Raw genomic sequence first — 12,966 nt, 5'->3', positions numbered from 1 at the left:
AGATCAAGTGTATCTATTAATAATGACTTAAATTGTCTGTACTGATTTCACATTATTAAGAAATCTCATTCCCATCATATGGAAGAACACAATATGGCGGGGGGGGGTGGTGGTGCAGCGGGAACACCTCGCTAACCTATTTTCCTGACATTGCTACCCAGCCCAACGAGGATCACACCAAACAACAGAGTCTCCTTACGAATGTGGTCTTATCCAAAGGTCAAGTGCTGCTTTCATCCATTGCCCAGGAGGGCTTTTTTGGAAGCTCAGAAACAAAGGTGCCCTTGGATGCCGCATAGCCACTGTGGTGGAGTGTGGGACAGAACAGCCAGATCCTCAGCATGCACAGCCACGAGTAAATAGCCCTGGAAGCACATTTATAGACTCTGGGGACGTTGCTGGAAAGCATATTATCGAAGCTTTCCCTGATAAAGGTGACAAAGTTTCTTTACGACTGTCATGGGGATTTAATTACATGATAAAATTGCAGCTCCTGCCCTCTTGAGACAAATTGCATGTTAAGACTGATTGTTTTTTTATGAATCTCACACAGGGAGCAAAATACTTCTCTCTTGAAGTTGCTTTGATCTGATCGTTATACCCCGTCAGCCTTCATATCCCTTCTAGAAATGAGAGCTTGGCTGATCCTGCAGTTGAGGAGGGAGGGCTCCTGGTGGGCTTACTTGGTTGCTTTGCAACTCTGCATGGAGCAGAGTGGGGCCAGTTTTTACCTGATGGATTTAAAGTCGACTTCACTTATTTTTCTGTTGGTAAAAGATGAGAACTTTGGGCTTCCAACAGAAAGATAGGAAAAAGACATTCTAAGACATGTAAATGATTATTAAAGACATACACAATGCACAATTTTACTAATTTCAAATGCAAGTTAAAAATAACAAGATTTTTTAGAAGTCAAATTTTGGAAAACTTTGGTGAAACTGATGCTTCTTAGTTTGCAGGTGGAAGGGTAAATTTCTGTGCAATTTGGAAATATTCTATGTTGAGCTTATACGTACAGGGGATTTTTTCAGGTGCCAGCAGCCTAGCAGCCTACAGAAGCAAAGAGTAGAAGTCTTTGCCTGTAAGAAGTGTTGCACTCCGTGGGTGAGATAGATGACGCAACCAGTAACTAGTGAGCGGGATGAGGTCACTGCCGTCAAGAGGCACAGGTCCGATGGGGAGAATGCATCACAGAGCATTATAGTGATAGGAAGTAGGGATGGGACAGGCTTTCTCCACAGGTGGCGTCCGAGCAAAGCACAGAAGGGCTCGAGGGATAAGGCTGGCTCATGTCCCCTGGAGGGTGTCTGTTTCCTTTCCTTGGCCTCTGGTGGGGGTGAGGAACTGTATCCTATTATTTTTGGCTGAGTAAGAGGCAAGGTGTAGCCTTAGTGCTGCATCACATGGGGCCCTGGGTGCTGTCTGGAAGGGGGGTCAGGCAGAGGGGTGGATGTGGGTAGGAAAGAAGCAGTGGCCAGTGCGCCCGGGGGGTCAGAGCCGAGGTAAGTGGCAGGGACTAGACCTTTAGTGGACATGAAGATGGGCCGCCCAGACCCCAACGTTAGGGAAGACTTGTCGCCCCAGATGGTAACTCCTTCGGGGTTTGCCTCAGCTGCTGAGAGCCTCCTCACTCTAGAATACACTGTGAGAGGGGTCTCAGCTCCCGAGCTCCCCCAGGGCTGGCCACGCATGGCACTGTGGGGTCCGTGTCACAGATCAACTTCTCCTCTGCCAGTCTGATTTTCTCCCTCTCTTCATAGGTGTTCACGCCCTGCAAATATCCTGTGAGGCAAACTCCACACAGCGTCAGACTGTGAGCCTGTGAGCCCCTGAGGCTCTTGGGCCCTCTGGAAGGATGGGGGGGGGATGTGTTGTTAGAGTAGATGAAGACAGGAGAGCAGAGACATGGCCTGCCCAAGAGCCAAGAAGCCCAAGGTAAGGGATTGATGGTATCATTCGGGTATGGTTTTGACCACAGTTTCTAACCACTGGTAAAGGACCTGGGAATTTTTTTTTTTTTTTTTTTTTTTTGGTCTCAATTTGCCATGGGCTGATTCTTTTTTTAAAATACAATTAAACTTAATTACGAGAAAAAACATAATAGAAAAAAGCCCAGTAATCACACACTGTCGTATTGTCAAGTTGCTGTCAATATTTTTTAAAAGCTTACTGTCAATTTCCATGGCAAACACTTGCCAGAGCATCATCTGCCTCCTGCTGTGCTCTGACTAGTGCTGTTATCCATCACTCACTGGGGTACAGGGTGGGTGAAAGGGCGCTGGCAGAAGTTGTGGGGTAAGTTAGCTCCTGGCACATCTTTCAGGCCCTTGAACACTTGCTATAAAATTTCAACAGGAAGTTGTTGCACAGGGGTCACCAGGCTTTTTCTGTAAAGTGCCAGATAGCAAATATTGTTGATTTTGTAGGTCATATGGTCCCTGTGGCAACTATTCAGCTCTGCCATGATAGCATGAAAATAGTCATTGACAATATGTAAGTGAATGAGCATGGCCAATCAAACTTTACTTGTAAGAACAGGCAGCCAGCCCTCAGTCCATAGTTTGCTGACCTTTGCTGTAGACAGTAGGGAGCTACTGCAGGTTTGTGGGAAGGGGAGAGACATGTGCTTCCAAATAGGAAACTGTCGTTGCACCCTTTTCTCTGTGTGCCTTTCTCACCCCTCACTCCAGTTGAACCTGCTCTCTATTCTCAAGGCAAACTTGACTCAACAACAGTCAGCAGAGCATACAGGTACCCTGGCAGACATTTGGCTTATTTCCCTCACCTATATCCGGTTCCAGTTTGCGGAACTTCTTGAATCTGTAAATTTATGTCTTTCATCAAATTTGGGAAATGTTTGGTATCTATTTCTTTAAATATTTTTTCTGCTCCATTATCTTCCTTCTCTCTTTCTTGGACTCCGGTTGGATGTTAGATCTTCTCAATTGTCCCTCAGTCTCTGTTCATTTTATTTTCTATCATTTTACTTGCTGTTCTTCAGGTTGGATAGTTTCTATTTTCAGGTTGGATAGTGATCTGTTTTCAAATTCACAGACCTTCCTCTGTTGAGCCCGTTGTTGACTAGAACAAAGCTGAACAAGGCCAACTCTAGCTTCAAGGGTGGTGGGCACATTATATTGCCTCAGGGACTCCATTAGTAAAGAAGGAGGCACCTTCTCGGCACCAGTCTCTCCACTGCCATCTTTCCTATGTAAAAAGAGTTTTTGTTTTTTCCAACTCAGGTGATCTCATTCCACTGCTGAATGGATCCTCACTGCCTTTCCAGGTAAGTGTAAACACCTGCCTAGAATTTGTAGTCTCACAAAGTACTGTCCCAACTTACTTACCTTGACTTTCCTCCCTCTGCTCTGATTTACACACCCTCATTTCCAGGCAGGTCCCTCTTCCTTGCACAGGGTGGTATGCCCCCTGTGTGCTCCACGTTTGCTCCCTCTGCTCCCTCTACTTGGATTCCCTTCCTTTCGATCATAGCCTGTTAAGAACAAGTCCATCTATCAAGAGCCAACGCAAGAGAATTTTAGTGTCCCCCATATGCTTTTTTGGTCTAATTAATATTTATTATGTGCCTGGTGTGTGCCAGGATATGGTGAGTAGGACAAACCCAGGCCCTGTTCATATCCAGTTGCTGACTTTGGTATTGGAAATTAATGGGCAATGGGACGGAGAAGTAGAGCCAGGCTACAGGTAGTGAATTTGCCACTTCCAATTAGTGCCTTAGGAATGTTTTTCCTGAGTAGAGCACACTGTTGCAGGAACCATAATCCTCCTGGGAAGGAGAAAAGCCTCTTTGCTATCATCCTCATTTCTTTTTGTTCTTTCAAAACTCTCTAGTGTGCTTGGGAGTGATGCTAATAGAAGTATGTCATCAGCATACATTATTTCTTTATTAGGCTGTTTCTCAATTTTGATTCTGAAAATATCCTGATTTAGTCTAATTGCAATTTCACTGTGTTCCACAGGCAGTGACAATTCATACTGGGGGGAGCTGAGACGTGACCCTGTAGGATTTTTCTTCCTGCCCCATATGAGCTGAAGCTGGACCATTAGCTCTAAGACATGCATCTCATCTCATCACAGTGATTCAACCTGCTTCTGGGAAAGAAGAGAGCCTAGGGTGTGTATCTGGTTGAAAGAAAAGAAATATCTTTATTCTAGGTGGTGGGAGATATTTTTCTGTATCTAAAGCAAAAGCTTGAGCCATTTTATTCCTAAATAATTTAACTATATTCAAAGATAATCTGATGTTATTGTAGGAAAGTGTATTTCTAATAAATTCCACTTGATCTGGGTGAATCAATTCAGGCAGCGCATAATTGAGTCTGTTAGCAAGGACTTTAGCAAGAATTTTGCAATCAGTGTTAATTAAGAAGATGGGACAATAATTTGTGCATAATTCCGGATCTTTTCCTGGCTTGTGAATCAAAGTAATAAGAGCAATGCTCCGGCTGGTGGTGGGATAGTGTCATTAGGTGCTGATTTATAAGTACTTAGAAAGGTTTAATTTCATTTTGCTTCGAGCAGGGTCTCCCTGCCCCCACACTGTTGGCTCAGGGTGTGCAGCCAAGATGGCGGAGTGTTTCCCTCTCTATGCTTCCCTGTCGCCGCTGACCTCCTGCTTTCCGTTTCTATTTTATTCGGCAGCGAAAGATCCCACTTACTCATCCGTGTTTTTTCTTAATACTCTTATTTGAATTATTTGAAATCAGAGACTCCATGCTATTGATGTGTGTGGGTATGAGTATATGTGTGTGTAAGGTAAAGTAAAAAGGTTGTATGCAGCTTCCGTGGGGAAATTTGTTCATGGATCTTCCTGTAAAATGTGTCTGGGTGGGTAAGTATCAAGAGCCCTTGACAAAAACTCAGGAAACATACCTTGTTTACACACTGCTGCTAACTGGCTATTGACCAGTGGAGGAACAAATGTGAGCCTCAGTGTCCCCGTCTGTAAAATGCAGCTGTAAGACAGACGAACTACAGGCATCATGGAATGCTGGGAAGAGCATTGGATCGATACTTTCTACCAGCTGTGGGACCTTGGGCGTGTAACGTCACCTCTTAGAGCCTCGTTTTCCTCAGCTGGGTAAGTGGGAAAGACAGAAGCTCTTGGGAAATGCATACTTCATGAAGGTCCTTGCTAACTGTGATTCCTCTCTCTTTGCCTCCACTTAGAGCTGGTTCCAATCCTAGCATGTTCTGGTTTGGTGACATATTCTTCCTAACAATTAGAACAGGCTGGTCCTGTGCCAAGCTGCTGCTTATTTGGTGCATTCAAGTTCACAAACCAGTCTCCCACCAGCCCTCCAGGAGATACCTTCCTTCCCTCACTGGTGTGGAATCAGCCATCTCTTTGGCCTCTGTTAGGATGCACCACACTTCCGAAGGCAATGGGGTTTTGTTAATGTCCTCCACAAACACAAGTCATTGGTCTCAAAACCTTAGCGCAATTTGTAAAGACCCTGAGAGATGACCTGACCAATCCCATTTTTTTTAAAGGGAGGATATTAAGGTTCAGAGAGATGGACTGACAAGTTCGAGACCACAGAGGCAGTGGTAGAGCCAAGGCAAGAATCAGGGTCATCTCACCGTTAGTCTCTTGCCGTTCCCAATACACCCCGTCTCAGAGCCACCAGCAGCATGCATGCTTCTGTCTTTAGTTCAAATGTGACTCCTACAAGGGAGGGGCTGTGCTCATTTAACTGACGTTTGACTGTTGGGTTTGTCCTGGATGATATTCTCCTCCATGCGTGGTGGAGGGGTGGCGGATGTGGCCCTAAAGTGATGGCAGATTCAGTGTTAAGCCTGCAGGGGTGCTGGTTGGATGAGAAGTTGAATTCCACAAAGAGACCCCATCTTGACATGTATGCACATGCCTATCACACGTTCCCCACACTCATTCCCCACGTATATACATGCTGCCGGATGCGATCTCTTAATAAAAACCCAATTAGTATTTCTTTAACTTGCCTCCAGATGCTTAAATACCATTACCCCAAACACAACATAATGTCTCTAGTTTTCTGTTTCAATCAAGAATTCAAGTAGCATCTTGACTTGTATATAATATATCAGCAGCAAAATCATGGAATGCTGACATCCTTAATAATAGCAATTAGTAATCAGTTGTTTCTTAAGTAGTTTGATTACGCCAGTTACCAAATTGTACAGTTGATGCATTTGGGGGCAAGAAGGGTCTCGCCACCCCTCCCCCAGCCATCCTTTCTCCCTTCCCATGTCTTGGTGGTTAGTGAGCTGATAGGCATTGAAGAGAGGCAAGGACAAATGATACAAATGTCACTAGTATTAAACAGCAGAGACTAGGTTTTGGCCGAAAGTAGAATTAAATATTTCTTTGCAGAAAGACTAACGCCAGTAGTATCTATGGGAAGGCAATCTGTGCCCACCCACCTAATGTCAGCAAAGGAGCTTAGCCTGTCTGTGCCAGGCAGGATGCACAGATTTTGAGCTCCTTCTCAGGGCAGAGACCCTGTGCTAGGCTCTGGATACCAATAAGCATTCGGCAAGGATCTCACCTTCAAGGAGTTGTTTTTAAGTTTTAAATATCTGGTGGGTATAACAGTTAGCCCAGCAAGGCCATGTGTTTCAGTAACCAATGGAGACTGAGGGCATTATGTCCTCGTGGAGGGAGGAGAGTCTCCAGCGGAGGCCATCCACCAAGCAGGGTCTGGAAGAAAGGGGTGGCCTGAGCAGAGGAGGTCCTCACGTGCCTCAGAATTTGGGTGCAGCCCTGGTGGGGAGGTTCCTATTGGAATGGGGTGGATGGCATAAATGGGGGAGCTGGTTATGGGGGGTCTGTGTGCTCAGCCCTGTTCAGCTTATCACACACACACACACAGAGAGAGAGAGAGAGAGAGAGAGCATGCCCCACTCCCAGTCCATCCCAGTCCATCTTTGCAGGGGCAGGTGGCTCTGCAGGGGACACGTGAATTGTGTCTTTAGGGAAATCCCAGTCGATGACCATTCCCCTGACTCTCTACCAACTGTGTAGGGAGGATCCATGCTGTACTTTGCCCCATGATTTGCTAGGGCTTAAAATTTCAAGTTCCTCTGACCGCTGCCCTCATCAAGGGGGGACATGTACACCTGGGGAGGCTTCTCCAGAAAAAGCCATTCCCACCATTTTCTCAGCTGGTGCCTCTTTTTCTCTATGCTTTTATTGTGACACTGACGTGGATGCATCAGAATAGATTATTATTATTTTTTGTGTTCCCTTTGGTGGAATAATAAGTTCACAGTGCAATGAACACGGGGATTTCCCTGACAGATAAAAGGTCCTTGTGTGTTCATAATGACAGGAACATAGGAGAGAACGGTTACTTTTCTTTGTCTTATTTCTGCAAATCGTCATCTTTGAGCAGTACTCAGAAACCTGTCAACCAGGGTTGTCCTTGGGATGGAAACTTTCCTCCTCTCCCCTAAATGCACTTGCCAGCATGCTGCTTGGCTCCTGCCTCTCCTGGTCCGAGTGGGCATTCCCCGTGTTGGTCCTCGCTGCCCAGCCCCATTCCCCATCGGTTCTTCACAGTATCCATTCCTAGTATGGGCTGCATTTCAAGGTATTGCCATAAGTTCTGACCACTCTTCAAACATTCTAAAGACCCCACATGTATATTTAAATCCAAACAGCTCTCGTTCCTGCCAAGCATGGTCCCCAAGGACTCACAGTGGCCTTGAGAAAGATCTCATTTGCTCCCACACTCAGCACAAAGGAATCCATGCTCCATTGCAGGCTGTGACAATGAGTGTTTGGGGTCGTAGCCTCAGAGAAGCGCAGAGATGGACGGGACCTCAACAGTGAATCAAGTCAGCGTTTCCCAAAAAGCATCTACAAACTACCAATTCCCCCGGTGGCAAAACCACAACGAGCCTTTACTATACGATTGTGTCGAACTCCAAGCGTATGATTCTGCAGGAAGCATCTCCCAAGCTCATTCCACCATGGACCTCTGTTTGGGAAGCCCTAATTGAGTTTCATGTCACTGGCCCAGAAAGGGGAAGAGACTTTCCTAAGGTCACACAGCTCATTGGTGGCAGAGCCCAAGTTTCCTTCTGGAACATCCCACTCCACAAACGGAGCTTCTCCAGGCCCCTGATAACTGCCCGGTACTGATGTTGCCTGGGCTGTGAGCCTGGGAGGCATCGTGCGTGTTACTCCTGTCTGCCTTCTCCACTCTCCATGCTGCCAGGCACACAGCACAGGCTCAGCACACTGTCACCATCAGGTCCCTCTGTTTTCAGTCTCCGTTGGTGGCACCAGCCTCTACTTGTTACTGAGACCTTCCCATGGACCCACCCATGCAGTTCTCATCTTTGTCACTGATCTTTGTGTTTATTCTGCTCTCTTGGTTGAGACCCTTGTCGTCTCTCACCTGGAAACTGCCTTCAGTCACCTTCTAAATAGGGTCTCCTCCCCCCTCTCGTTTCCTTCAAATCCAGCTTTCACATTGTGCCGAGAGCAGCATACCCAGAACACAAGACAGCATACCGCACTCTCTGCCTCAGGTTCAAGGCCAGCCTGCTTTCCCTATAATAGAGCCACTGGTAACAAGATGTGCCTTAATCATTCAGGGTACGATCGCCCTGAAAGGAAAACAGCCCTGAGCTAACCCAAGCCCTTAAAACATGTCATCAGCAACAAATTTTTCTTGCCCTTCTGAATGGTGCAGTTCGGCGGGGAGAAGTATACACATATGTGATTTAGAATGTAATGGGTTCATCGTGGGAAGGAATGAAACTCTCTTAACACAAATGTCATTGCTTTCAAGTGTTCAGCGAAGTTGTGGCGCGGGGACAGTAAAGATGGTGCCGGGCAATGAGTCATGTGGAAAGAATGCTATTTTAAATTGGGGATTTCAAATACACAGATCCCCAACCAGCTTCGATGGCTTTGTAAAGGGGGATGTGGAGAGGGGGGACTTGCTTTTAAGCACAGCAGAAAACGGAGGGCTTAACCACGGGGTATAACAAAGGTAGGCGGGGTTCAGGGAAGCCAACTAGGGGTGGCATAGCCAAAGTGGGCACCCTCATCCCTGTGTCTGAAGGGGCAGGCAGGGAGGTGAGAACTGTCAGCCAGGAGCTGAGCCTTCGGCACAAGGATCAAGTCAAATCAGAGCAGAGATCCAGCAGGGAGGGGTCCCTGGAGCAAATACCCCACTTTCCCTGCTCCTCTTAGCACTTTCCCTTAGCTGCCTCCAACAAGAGTCAGAGTGCTTGAGGCAGGTGATGCAGTTCATAAGGTCAGCTTCACAGGTGGGCACAGGGCAGGCAGTGTGCAGCGGGAAGGGTGGCAAATGCAAAGCATAGAGCTCAGTGCTCCTGGTGAAACGGCAGTTTATGATGACAATTTCCCTCCTCACAACCCAGTGCGATCTCCTGCACTGGGGAGCGTACCAGGCGTTGGCTTGGCGAGACTGCAGTGCCTGTCTGCGTAAAGCTAAGGTCAGAACAAAGGCGTGTTGTTCTTTGGGCTCGTGGCTCCTGGGCCCTCACCCTGGTCGTGGCCACAGATATTAGGAAAACCAAGGAAAGAAGGAGCAGGAGACAGTTGCTCCCTAAAGCCTAATGCAGCTTGCTTAAGTCCCCCGTGAAAGGCAGCTGAGGGGGTACACGCACGCCGTGAGGGAGCAGAGGGATTGTCACCCCCTTGCAGGACTGATCTGGATCTCCCTCTTCATCACATGAAAGCCCCACTGGCTAGCACCAGTGGCCCATGCACACTCCCTTTTGATATACTTTCTGCACGTGGGAGCATGTGTTTGTGTGTGTGTATGTGCTGGTGTACGTGTGTGTGCACGCACCCATGTATGTCAGGAGGGACTCAGTCTAGTGGGTGGGAAGAGCCTTCTGTACACCTTGTAGGGGCCAAGCACATCTGACAAGCTAGAACACAGCAAATATGGAACATAAGGTAAAGCATGGAGGTCATTAGGAGAAGGAAGGGAAAACTGAAGGGGGTCGGAATCGGAGGGGGAGACGAACCGTGAAAGACTGTGGACTCTGGGAAACAAACTGAGGGTTCTAGAGGGGAGGGGGGTGGGGGGATGGGTTAGCCCGGTGATGGGTATTAAGGAGGGCACGTACTGCAATGGGCATTGGGTGTTATACGCAAACAATGAACCATGGAACACTGCATCAAAACTAACGAAGAGTACTTCATTACAGTAGTATGGTGACTAACATAACATAATAAAAAAAATAAAGTAAATCGTGCACCTGGGCAAATAGTTCCATTTGTTATACAAAGAAGTTCCACAAAATTTTTGACCAAAAAAAAAAAAATAGAAATGGGGAGAGATTGCCCATCTGAATAGACAGGTCCCATGTGAAGAGGTCTACAAAGAAAAACAAAGCCTTGTGGCTAAGACTTTGTCCCGAGCAGCAAAGGAAGGACGGGTGGGCAGGCGGTGGACAAGGGCCAGCGCTCACTTTTTCAGCTGGTGGCTCAAGGATAAATACTCATCACCAGCAATGTTCAGGGTGTGGTGAGACACACACACACACTGTCAGAGGAAATAGAAAACCTTTCAGAAAACAGTCGGGTGACGTTTCTGTCCTTGTTTTTTGTCCTTGGAATTCTGCTCTTAGGAATTTATTTTAAGGATATAACCTGAATAGGAAAAAAAAGCCATACGAATGCTAATAAAGATGCTAATTACGGCATTACTGATAGTGGTAAAAATGTAAACAAATATTCTTCTCTTGTAGGCATTTGGTTTAAGTATTTTGTGATTAATCACCTCAATAGGTGATTGGAATTAAGAAGACTATGCAGCATCACGGAAAATACTTTAGATATATTAACTCAACAGAACAGAACACAAAATTATATCGAAGGCATGGCTGTGGGGGAGGGGGATTTACACATGCATTAGCAGTGGAGAAACGGAAACGGGCTGTGGGAGGGCGGTCGCACCACGGAGTGCTTTCCCTCTGTTGGAGCTGTTTGTAGCTCGGGCCAGGGGTTACATAGCAACACACGCAGTATATGCGGCCTGTGTGTCGGGGTATAAACAGGCGAGCAGCCAGCAGGTGGGTTTTTCACGCATTCACCCTTCCACCTCCAGGAATGGCCCGCCCCTGACACGCGCTCATGATGGGGAATTCGGCGACAGATCACTCCGGTTACCTGTGAGCACGCTGGCGGGCAGCTGAGCCGAGGGGTCCTTCATCCAGTCATCATTGGCCAGTTCTATCACGGCGTCCACGTGCCCCACTTCGGTGCAGATCAAGTGGCTCACTCTCTCCTCATCCCTGGCGTCCAGCGCAGACTTTAATCTCCTCACCAAATCTGAGTCGAGCGGGTAATCCGGAAGGCGGTCAGAGCCGGACATTGTGATGTTGTTTGTGCATGGACCAAACTTCTCTTCTCAACGGAGTCCAAAGGTAGCAGCTGCGCGGCGCAGGGCACTGTGGGCGTTGCTATAAATAGAACAAACCTGGCTCGAGTTCCAGGGGCTGGGGAGGGCCACTGGCTGGCGGCCTTTTTCTTCACGGGGCCCTGGGAATCAGTCTTCCTGAAGGTCTCGGTTAAAGATTATTCTAGAGATGGGGCAGTAGACGTTTTGGTAAGTGGGGGAGGAAAAAAAGGGACAGCATTGTAAAAGAGAACTCTCATAGGTACTGTTGAACAAGGACTTCTTTTAGCAAACGTGAGATTCTGTCCTGAAACGGATTGAAAGGAGAAGTAGTAGCTGGAGCTCCCCTTTCCTTCTTTCCTTGAACATGACCGTGATGTGTGGAGATGTGGCAGCCATTTTATAGCCATGAGGTAACAGTCAAGAGCGAAGGATTAACATACTGAGGAGAATGGAATAGAAGGAGGGGAAGAGATGGCTTCTCAGTGACATTTCTGGACCTTTGCTTTAGCTCTGGGTCGCCAACTACCAGACTTCCCGTCTTTATTCCTTAAGCACTGTTCACGAGTTTTCAAGGACTTGCAGCTCAGAGTGTTCCTGGTTGATGTAGGTAGTGTATTCAGTCTACCTTTAAAGTCATGGGAATGTCCCGGTTCAGTCTACAGAGATGTAGCAGAAGTGGCTCAGCCTGTCAGAAAGAATGTGGATGATCTCCCCAAGCCTTCTGGTCTTTGGCAATTGAACTCTTGCCTTCCTTAGATAAAATCCCACTGTATATTGCTTGGACAGCAGCCAACCCCAAAGTCCTTGAAGGAGGGGCAGTGGCATGGTGGGCTTGCTCATCAATGAGCAAGCAGCCAAGGCCACTTAATGGACTGCCTTCCAGGGTCACAGGAACTGAAAGTGGACCTTGCTGGAGACGTTCTGGGAATCCTGGGCAATGTGTTTTTGAGATCTTAACTCAGTGGATCAGTCTTCAGTTCAGATGTCTGACCAACTTGCAGAGAGGGTGGTTGGCCTCTGATTCTTCCTTCCACCAAAGAATTATGAGTTTTGAGAGAGATTTTTGAACGTGAATTTCCACGCACAAATGCTTGGCACTATCAAATGCCTTATGTTTAGGAAGAAATATAACAACACCAGCACCATTTGTGTAAATACAAAGAGAGGGAGGGTAGTGGCCATAGGAAAATTAACGGAATTTGGGTAAGGTAATTTAAAGAAAAAACCCAAGAATTATTGAGATTGCTATCAAACTTCAAATCAGAAGGGAGGTAAAGATGAAGCACTTGTTAGGCAGATAATAAGATGACAAAGCCTCAAAATATGGCACTCACTGATCTTAATTACCAAGCTATCTGCTGGGTGTTTAATCAGTAGCACATATACTATGCTAATTATTCTGGCTAATTTTGTTATAATGTAATTCTTTATCAACCCTGCTATGTATGAATTAGGAATCGAATTGTAACTAACACAAATTATATTTAAGGCAACATGAATTTCTTTATTTCAGTGTGAAATCTTCTAATCGTTATTTCTTTGTCTTTCCTTTTTTTTTGATCAGCCCATG

General features: G+C 46.6%; 1 protein-coding gene across 2 annotated transcripts in view; it reads right to left on the bottom strand.

The window, feature by feature from the left end:
* The window catches only part of ASB18 (ankyrin repeat and SOCS box containing 18), a 60,081-nt gene extending 48,712 nt beyond the window's left edge, over positions 1 to 11,369 (bottom strand). Inside the window, exons 1-2 of one of the 2 annotated variants that reach the window (XM_028105087.1) lie at positions 11,165 to 11,369; positions 9,679 to 9,681 (exon numbers count right to left, since the gene is read on the bottom strand). In XM_028105087.1, the coding sequence (XP_027960888.1) occupies positions 9,679 to 9,681; positions 11,165 to 11,369 (208 nt within the window). The remainder of the gene's footprint in view (positions 1 to 9,678; positions 9,682 to 11,164) is intronic. The other variant, XM_088022012.1, reaches the window with a different exon arrangement.
* Positions 11,370 to 12,966: the final 1,597 nt, after the last annotated feature.

Source organism: Eumetopias jubatus, unplaced genomic scaffold (assembly GCF_037043125.1).
Source record: "Eumetopias jubatus isolate StellerSeaLion01/CBP00866 unplaced genomic scaffold, mEumJub1_p1.0 scaffold_3, whole genome shotgun sequence".
Taxonomy (NCBI): Eukaryota; Metazoa; Chordata; class Mammalia; order Carnivora; family Otariidae; genus Eumetopias; species Eumetopias jubatus.
The sequence above is the reverse complement of the archived record's forward strand: the minus strand, read 5'-3'. Positions and strand labels throughout refer to the sequence as shown.